We start from the raw sequence: 10,032 nt of genomic DNA, 5'->3' as shown, positions 1-10,032 counted from the left end.
GATGAACTGCCACAGCAATGCCCTTCTGTCTTCTGTCATTAGTCACAGGCATTGTTGCTTCAGGACTCACAGTGACAGCCATAGGGACCTACTTGTCCCCGGGAGTCAGTTCACTATTAGAAGAGTGTCTTCAGCGGTGAAGTAAGATGGTTCCATGGATCAAGAACTTAATACATAACAGCAAACCAACTCTCATTATCTACAGATATCTGCACAGGCACACAAACTGTTGGTTAAATGGGGCGCTGCTCGGGCTGTGGTTACCTTTTTAGAGCTTTATTGGGGGGGGAGGAAGAGAGAGAGAGAGAGAGAGAGAGAGAGAGAGAGAGAGAGAGAGAGAGAGAGAGAGAGAAGAAGGAGGAGAAGGAGGAGGAGGAGGAGGAGGAGAAGACGGAAGGAAGGAAGGAGCAGAAAGGAAAGAGAGGGATGCACAGAGGGCCCATCTGCTTTTTAGATGATGATGTAATTAAGGACCAAATCCTTACACAAACCATCATCACCACTGAACACATACACACACCATGGAACACACATATATACACATCACCATCACCCACCACACACACACACACACACACACACACACACACACACACACACACAAATGGGAGAGGATTTCAAGAAAAATACCCAGGCCCAGCAGCACTTGGGAAGTGGAAGCAGGAAAATCAGGAGTTCAAGGCCAGCCTTGGCTACATGAGATTTTTGTCTCAAAAAGTTGAATCTAAAAATAAAGTTAAAAGTTACTTTCCCTTTCAGGTCAGGTATTTTTCTGACCTGAAAATTTTTAGCCTTAAATTATGGTGATTTTGTCAGGCAGTGGCGGCACATGCCCTTAGTCCCAGCACTTGGGAGGCAGAGGCAGGCGGATCTCTGTGAGTTCGAGGCCAACCTGGGCTGCAGAGTGAGTTCTAGGACAGGCTCCAAAGCTACACAGAGAAACCCTGTCTCGGAAAAAAAAAAAATTATGGTGATTTTTTTAAATCATAAATGTACAAAATTTGGTTCCTAAAATGGATCTTCAAAATTTTTTAATGAAACCGTTATTTGATGAATGTCAAAGACAGAGATTTAGTGATTAGTATAAGATTATAAAGTTAGACAATGATAGAATGAAGATCAAGACTGCAGAGTTGAGGGAAAAGCCCATGTCCATACCCCCCCAAAAACCCCCCTCAATTCTGTGTAGTAAGTATAAGATTTAAAACATGAGAAACAACAGCAGGGCGTGGTGGTGCACACCTTTGATCCCAGCACTCCGGAGGCGAAGACAGGCGGACCTCTGAGTTCCAGGACAGCCGGGCTACACAGAGAAACCTTATCTTGAAAAACCAAACACCAACAAAAACACAGAAACAAACAAACAAAACCTTGAGAAACAGACAGCTGTTACTCTGACTAAGTTTAGGCCACCTACCTCCATGACTCGATGTCCACACTATCAGAACGGGACTCTTAGAATCATATTTCACTAAAAGCTGTCTCTCTTGGTCCATCTTTTAAAATACTGTCTGTTTATAAAAGTTAATAAGTGTAAATAATTTCTTTTGGCAGAGGGGTTGCCTAAGATATTCTATTAAAGGGAGTTATTTCCTTTCTGGAATGTGGCTGACCATAGTCTTGAAAAAAATCTATAGACTAAGCATGGAAAGGCTGCCTAACTTCCTAGTTGTGAAACTTAGACAAACTAAGACCTAGCAGGGTTTCGTGAGGATAAATTAAACACTACAAAAAAAGGTTCATGGCGTCAGGTAAAGCACAAACATAAATAAAGGCTCAACAAACCTTTGCAATACTGCAGCAAATCGTGAGGGCTGGCGGGTCTTCTCAGAGCACTAGAAAAGACGAATGTGAGTTTTCCTCTGGGGGAAAAAAAAAAATAGAGCAGAGCATGATGTTCAGTGCTTACAGTCCCAGAACTTGGGAGGCCAAGGCAGGGGGATCATGAGTCTGATGTCAACCTGGGCTACACAGCAGGAGTCTATCTCAAACAACCGATTGTAATCAGTCTCTTAAAATGGGACGATAGTGGCTTTGTTTACCAATGACTGGGCTGTGCAAAGTGCTAACTGTTCTATTTTTGTGCCCAGTAAGTAGTCTTCAGGAAGGTCAAGTAACATTCATGGTAGCATGTGCTGCGGTATGCATCGACACTCCCTGCAGCTTGTGACTGCTACTGTTGTCACAGTACTTGTGACAAGGTACATAGACACACGTGCCTGGATCTCACAGAAGGGAAATTCAAAGACACTTCAGAATATTTATTCGACCATGAAAGACACAATCCGAATTGCAGCTATGTGGAAGTTTACAAACCAAAAATGAAAAGGGATGATGCCAACCCATCTTTTATGAACATTTTAGACCAGTTTTGCCACTCAAACGTCTTTAACTCCACTCTTCTAAAAGTTTACTGTTATTGCTCTATTTTGTCAGGTGAATCGCGTTTGTTTGCTTTAGTTTGTTTTATGAGACAAGGTATCTTTGTATCTGGTTCAATCTCACAATCCTCCTGCCTCATCTTCTGGAGTTCTGGGAACACAGGTGTGTCCCCACGCCTGGAAAGATGCAGTTGTTTTAAAACACAGCCTAAAAATCTGGAATGGCCTTGCCTGCTTGCGTGAGACAAGTTACCTCACTCCTTCGAGTCGCCTTCTGCATGTTAAAGGAAGGCAATGCTCAGATTATGATCTTCTGGAAATTAAGCAAGGCAACAACCTACGTGAAACATCTTTAATGCACCAGGTGTCGACAGGTGCTAGCAACAATTATTGCAAGAAGGGATTAAGAGCATTTAGGTAGGAGATCACAGCAATGAGGCCAGATTCTTAGTCTTTTTGAACGGCAGGCCAAGATGCTTTACTGACTCCACTCTAAGGTAGTATAGGCTGTCCACAGGGAAAGTGGTCAGGAAGAGTGGAATGCCCTTCAGCGACATCCTCGATTGTTCTCATTTTTAGTCTCTGCAACACGGCTACGGAAAGTACAATAAAAATGCAGAATTCCCCAGCATGAGTTTGGAAACAAAAAAAAAAAAAGGAATATAAAAAGAAACACTCAACCTCCTCAAGAAACGCACAGCTCACTGCCCCGCCTAGGTGTTTATATTTTTCTCCTTGGCCCCGCCCCCGGACCACGAGAGCGACCAGGCCACGCCCCCACGCCGAAGTTCCAGGGCCGGACTCGCCGAAATCTTCAGCATGCCCGCAGGGATTCCCTCACCAGCCAATCGCGTCTGAGCCACGGGGCCGCCAGGAACAAAGATGGCCGGGGCGGCCTCGGCGAGGGCAGCCTGATCCGAACGCCAGGCACCCGGCGGGACAGCAAAGGCAGAGTGGCAGCCGCGCGGTCGGGAGCATGGAGGAGGGCAGCAGCAGCAGCGGCGGCGGCGGCGGCGGCGGCAGTGGTGGCAGCGACAGCAACACCAGCGGGAGTGGCGGGGCGCATCAGAGAGAGCTGGAGCGCATGGCTGAAGTCCTGGTGACCGGGGAGCAGCTCCGGTAAGGAGAGGCGCTCGGTCGGTGGGCTCCCGGTTGCACTGCTGGCGGTGCCCGCCGCGGTCCGGAGTGCACGAGCCATCTGGCTTGTGGCAGGCTCGGTGGCTCGCGGGGCGCCGGGACCGTTGCGGGCGCGTGGGATGGTTGGTTCGAGCCGCGCGAGTGCCGGGCGGCTGCAGCCCCGGGGACGAGCAGCTTCAGGAAGGCTGCAGGGACCGATGCCGGGGAACTGGGAACGCATGGTTGCAGGCTGCGCCCTAGCTGGGCTTCTGCAGCCCTGCGTCCCGCGGACTCGCCACCACTCAATGCGCGCCGTCCCCGTGCCAGGTTTCCCTCATGACAGCCGAGAGCCTGCTGGGTTCGAAAAGAAGAATCGGATCGGACCCCAGCCCCTGAACGTCCAGATAAAAAGGCACTGGCTTCACGATTGCCTTCAGTTCAGCTTTCCTTCTTGGTAGCAAGGCATGCTGCCCTTCCTTGAGCCTCAGTTTACTTATGTGTAAAACTGGGCGGATCTCTGCGAGTCCCTTGAAGGGTTGCGCTGAAGGCTCGTCTTGGGAGACCGTGTCGGAGCCCTTTACCTCTCCCTTAATTGGCACGTCGTCAGTTGTCACTTGGGTCCACAAGGGGGCGTGAAAGTACCTTGTTCGGGGCCCACGTTTGGGACCCTGGAGTTGGCCGATCGCCCCGCACTTTTTCCTAGAATTATCGCTTGCCCAATCTTACAAATCCAGGAACAAGCGCTGACCTCCAGGGCTCCCTCGCTATTCCCATCGCTTCCTGTTCCTTTTTTCTCGGGCATATGCTTGAGAGTTGTGCTTCCGCAGGGGCAGATATTGTGGTCATAAATCAGATGGCCAGTTAGAATGAATCTGACTCTGAGGCGTTTCTGCCAAAAAACGAACCAGAGCCCCTGGTACAACCAGAAAGAGGTGCGCTAGTTCCCCCTAGTTCATGGCTTGATTTTTTTTTTTTTTCTTTCCCGGATTATTTCGGTTTCTAAATGTCTATTTCAAGACTTGAAGGAGAATTTTGCGAAGGTCCCTAGAGGTCTGGTAAACCACTGGGCTTTGCAGGGCTCAGTTTGAGGAAGTAGCTGTTCAAAGTCGGGATGATCAGCTAGTGTGACAGAAGGAAATTTACGCATTTTGGTTCCTGTTGAATTTCAAGTGTGTGGCCGAAATGAAAGGGAATTAAAAACCTGTTTTTCTTCATCAAGAGTATGTTTTAATGAAGAAGATGATGTAAACCTTTTCTGATTTAATCTGATTTTCTTAATAGTTTAATGCCTTGCTCATTTACTGCATTTGCTGTTTGGAAAAGCTTCCTTGGGATGGGGATTCCTTACTTTTCATTTCTTTTACTAACACGATTGTGTCCCCAAAGCACGTTCTCCTTCAAGATGCTGCTCCTTAAATGTACCTTCCCCAGGGCACTTTGCAGGCTTTCCAGCCACAGTTCTGCAGACCTAAGGGTAAATAGGTTCTGACCCGGGGTTAGATCTGGGTTGGAATTTCTGTTCCTCCTCCATGTAGCCAAGTGTTACCATGACTTCGTTTTGAGAAGGACTTTGAGCCAGACTGAATCCTGGCCTTGCCCTTTGCTTAGTTAGAATAGAGCCTTGGACAAGCTCTTTAGGTGAGAAAGATGAGTTAACAGTGGAATTTACCTTCCAGTGTTAATTCCAAGGATTACGTGGAGTTAGTCCCTACACGGGTGTTGGTACACACCATGTGGTCATTAGCCAGTGTAGCCGAGCTTGGACAAATGAATGTACTCGTCTGAGCTATTTCCTCATCTGTAAAGTAGCCATGAAGATGAAAATATTTCTTGGGGTGCTTTTGAGAATCTGACCTGGGCTCCCTGCATTAGTGAGCAATGTGCAGGGGCCTGCTGCAGTGAATTGGTGTTACAGGTCTCTGCGCAATCATTTTTGACTTCCAGGCTGGTAAAATATAGAAGGTCTGGGTGATTGATAAGAGCACAGGATCTAAGAGCAGACTGCCGCGGGTTTTCTTTCCTCTGCCTCCACCATGTGTTACTTCTGTGACTTTGGGACAACTGACTTCCTCTCTTACCTAGGTATCCTCTTCAGAGAAGGGGGATTTAAAAGACACTGTTTCGGTTTGGGGGAGGGCTGAGATGTCACATCCACGTTTGAGTATGATGGTATGCACCTGCAATCCCAGCTCCTGGGGGGTGGGGACCAGAGAATTACAAGTTTGAAGTTAGCCTGGCCTACATAGGAAGTACTAGGCCAGCAAGGCCCTGTCTTAAAAAAAAAAAAAAAGTCTGAGCACATATTAACCATTTAAATTTGATTTGAAGAATTCAATTTCACTTTTATTTCAACTATTTTAAAGCAATTAAATAATTTTTTTTTTTTTTCTCGAGACAGGGTTTCTCTGTGTAGCTTTGCACCTTTCCTGGAACTCACTTGGTAGTCCAGGCTGGCCTCGAACTCACAGAGATTCGCCTAGCTGTGCATTCCTAGTGCTGGGATTAAAGTCATGCGCCACCAATGCCCGGCATAAATAATTCTTATGTGTGGGGGAGGGACAGGGGTTATGTGTACCGCAGTGCCAATGTAGAGGTCAAAGGACAAATTTCAGGAGCTGTTTCTTCCGTGTTTACATAAGTTCCAGGATCAAATTCATGTTGCCAGGAGTTCACAGCAAGCACCTTTCCCTACTGAAACATCTCTCAGGTTCGCCATAGTGGCTCATGTCTGTAATCCCAGCACTTCTGGAGTTAGAGGCAGAAAGGGTTCAACACCCTTGGGTACATAGTGAGGTTTGAGGCCAGCCTGGGTGGCAAAGTTACATAATACTTAGACTTTAGTGATTGAAGTGGCCATATGCCTGGTGTCCTAATTAATGGAGGGCCAGGTGTCTGGCCATCCTGACTGTCGCTGCCAGAATGGAGTCTTCTGTTCCAACTGTCCTCATCTTGTAGGGTTCCTGACATTGAGTGGGGACCAGGTTTTCTGCCTCTGATTGCTTCACACCCACTGCAGGTTACCCATGCTTGGTCTTTGTGCTGTTCCATTGCTTCTGGGTCTTCACAGCAAGGGGCAGGTGATGAAAAGGGAGGAAATCACCCGGGCAGTGGTGGCACACGCCTTTAATCCCAGCATTCCAGCCTGATTTGTATAACTTCTTTCCCACTCTTTGGAGATAGGGCTATACTCTATACATACAGAGCCCAGTCTGGCCTAGAACTTATGACAGACATCCTTCTGCCTCAGCCTCTCAAATTCTGGGATTATTGGTGGGGAGCGACCATACCTACCTCCTTTTCTTTTCTATTTTTGTAGTGTGTTCTCTTGGGGGCAAGCTGGTGAACCCCAGCAGCCTTTGCTTAGCACCTTTCCCGGTAGACTGGGGATAAGATCCTCCACCATCAAATTGTGTTGTTGGATAAAGTGGGGTCCAACATAGAAAGAGCTGTGTACAAAAAAAGCAATGAGTTGGGAAGACTGTTGTGATCTGGGAGTTCCCGCTGCAGAGCTGGGGGCTGGTTGCATGGTGCAGACATTTTTTTGCAGTTGGTTGCATAAGGACAACAGAAGTTACCACATACACACTCTGCTTTCTTTTCCAGTAGGGCCTTTTCCTATTTCTCTTCACGCTCCTGCTTCATCTTAAAAGAATTCCCTTCCTTGCCCAGATCTTTTTTTTTATTTTAATTGTTTGAGAATTTTATACATGCCCATAATATGTTTTGATCAAATCCACCCCCACTTTTCCCCTTCAACTCTCCCATAGATTCCCCCATTTTTTTTTTTGCTTCCCAATTTCAAGTATTCTTTTTTAAGCCGAGTCCACTTAATTCTGCCAGAATTTGGCATGGGTAATCCCCCTGGGGCTGCATCACTGAAGAAAACTGAGTCTCCCTCCCCAAGCAGCCATAAATTGACAATAGTTCCCCAGCTGGGGGTGGGGGAGGAGGATTTTGTGAGCCCCTCCCCCATCCTCGGTGGGATTTTTTAGGTAGCTTGAGCTTGTGCGGGTCTTGCACAGTCATGGCTGCTGTGAGTTATTCATGAGTGCAGTGGACTGCCACATCTTCAGAAGTCTCTTGTGTGGCCTGTCTCTCTCTCCCTCTGGCTCTTACAGCCTTCTCTTCCTCAAGGATACCTGAACCATGAGCGTAGGTGGTGTGACAGAGATATCGAATCTTGGGCTGAGCACTCTCAGTCTCTGAACACTGACCAGTGTGAGTCTGTGTATTGATCACCATCTACTGTAAGAAGCATCGATGAGGGTTAAGGGCTGCATTAATATATGGGTATTAAGATGAGTCCTTAAGCCGGGCGGCGGCGCACGCCTTTAATCCCAGCACTTAGGAGGCAGAGGCAGGCAGATCTTTGTGAGTTCAAGGCCAGCCTGGTCTACAGAGCGAGATCCAGGAAAGGCACCAAAGCTACACAGAGAAACCCTGTCTCGGGGGGGGGGGGGGGGGGGGGGGGGAAGATGAGTCCTTAGAGCGGTTATTTACACAAGAAGTGGTGGAGTTGAGAATCTGTGCCCGTATATGGGGTTTAATTGCTCTTCCTGAGTAGTGATGAAAGAGGGTCAGACATTATGGTTCTAGGGCTAAAGAAGTTCCTCAGTGGTAAGAAGAGCATTTGCTGCCCAAGCACCAGGACCCCAGTTCAGATCTCTGGTATCCATGTTAAAAACTGGCTGTGTTCACATGCAAACCTATAACTCCAACTCCGTTGGGATGGAGACAGGAGGATCATTGTCTCAAAGAAAAAAAACCAAGAGCAGGACACCCAGTATACTCCTCTGGCCTCTGCATGTACAGGGACCACACACACACACACATATACATCACACAAAAAGTTATATATATTATGCTAAAACATTTTCAAAACTCATGTATCTGAGACTGTCACATTCTAGTATGACAGCTTTTGCAAATTGTCTGTGGAAATCTAATCTGTTCCTGGAAGTATTTGTGTTTTGATGAAACATTTTTTTTTCCCTTTTGTCCATTGATATTAAAGTGAGTCTTCCATGCCACATAATTTTGAAAGCCTGACTTGGACTGTGTGAATGCTAAATCCGTAGTCATTTAAATGCAAAGGTAAACTGAGTGGGTTCCACTGCCCATGAGCTTGGAATGGGTAGAGAGGGTAATTTAATTAAGACTATACTGAGAAATTTTGACTTTGGTACTTGGGGTTATGAAAGCAGTGGGATGCTTTAAGCACTGCTTAATGGGCCATACTAGTAGGAGCATGGAAGACAGAGGTGCTAAGAATTATTTAAACTATCAGGGGCTCATTCAGGAGGTTTCAGAGGAGAAGAATTTTAGTATGTTGCCTAGGGATCGTTTTTGTGATATTTTGGTGAAGAAAGTGGCTGCCTTTTGCTCTTGTCTGAAGAGTCTGCCTGAGGCTAAAGAGTTTTGGATGATTCCATTGGCAGAAGAAATCTCAAAACAGCCTAATATGTACTCTGTCGTATGGTTATTAGTGGTAACTTTAGTGAAGATTTATAACGAAAAGGAGCAAGCTGAGCAGGGTAAATTACAAAAAGTAAATTTTGAGGAGAAAAAGAGCTCCAAGAAGTGGAATGTAGCTAAATCCTGTGTTCAAGGAGACAAATGGATTAAGAAATGGGATAAAGGGAGTGATGACCTCAGGGCAAGATCTTATCCAGCTAAGTTTCCAACTTGTGAAAAGGAATTAAAGAAAAGCTTAGAACTGGGTGTGGTGGGGTACACATTTAATTCCAGCACTAGGAAGGCAGAGGCTGGCAGATCTCTTGAGATTGAGGCCAGCCTGGTCTACAGAGCAAGTTTCAGGACAGCCAAGCTTAGGCAGTGAAAGTCAGAAAGTTGGTGAAGATGTAACTGAACTAGGAGGCCCTTGTTCCAGCCCCAGCAAGCAGCAGAACTTGGCAGCTTTGGCCACATGGTTCTTGCTTTAGAGTTAGGGAGAGAAGAAAGGAGTTTTGGAAAAAGCCACTGAGGCCAGGCATGTGTCAGGGGTGTCCCTGAATGGCAGCCTACTAGAGAGGCCATTGCATGAAGCTGTGAAGTTGAATCCTGGATTGTCTTGGAGAACCCAAGATGTTGGAGATGCCAGAGTTGTGGAATACCTGCTGAGGAGAGTGGCTAACAGGGAGTAAAACCAGCCCAAGGGAAAGAAGTGTGTTGCAGTCAACAAAGATAAATAGAATGGAAGATCTGAAGAGCATTTTGACATGAGACATGGAGATGTACAATTTGGAGTTTACCCAGCTGGTTTTTGACCTTGCTTTGGTCTAGTATTTCCTCATATGCTCCCTTCCCTGCATTTTGGAATGGTAATGTATATCCTGTGCTATTATGTGTTGGATGTATGTGATCTGCTTTTTGATTTTGACTTTCACAGGTGATCACAATTAAAAGATTTCATGAATCTCAGAAGAGACTTTGCACTTTGGACTTTACAACATTGTTGAGACTGTTATAGACTATGGGGACTTTGAAGTTGGACTAAATGAATTTTGCATTATGATATTGTTACAAGCTTAAGGGA

At 46.4% G+C, this 10,032-nt stretch overlaps 1 protein-coding gene across 1 annotated transcript in view; it reads left to right on the top strand.

The window, feature by feature from the left end:
* Nucleotides 1-3,247: 3,247 nt before the first annotated feature.
* The window catches only part of Deptor (DEP domain containing MTOR interacting protein), a 152,426-nt gene continuing 145,641 nt past the window's right edge, over nucleotides 3,248-10,032 (top strand). The window contains exon 1 of the mRNA XM_059247656.1: nucleotides 3,248-3,500. Coding sequence (XP_059103639.1) covers nucleotides 3,358-3,500 — 143 coding nt within the window. The 5' untranslated portion in view covers nucleotides 3,248-3,357. The remainder of the gene's footprint in view (nucleotides 3,501-10,032) is intronic.

This window comes from Peromyscus eremicus, chromosome 20, assembly GCF_949786415.1.
Source record: "Peromyscus eremicus chromosome 20, PerEre_H2_v1, whole genome shotgun sequence".
Lineage (NCBI taxonomy): Eukaryota > Metazoa > Chordata > Mammalia > Rodentia > Cricetidae > Peromyscus > Peromyscus eremicus.
The sequence above is the reverse complement of the archived record's forward strand: the minus strand, read 5'-3'. Positions and strand labels throughout refer to the sequence as shown.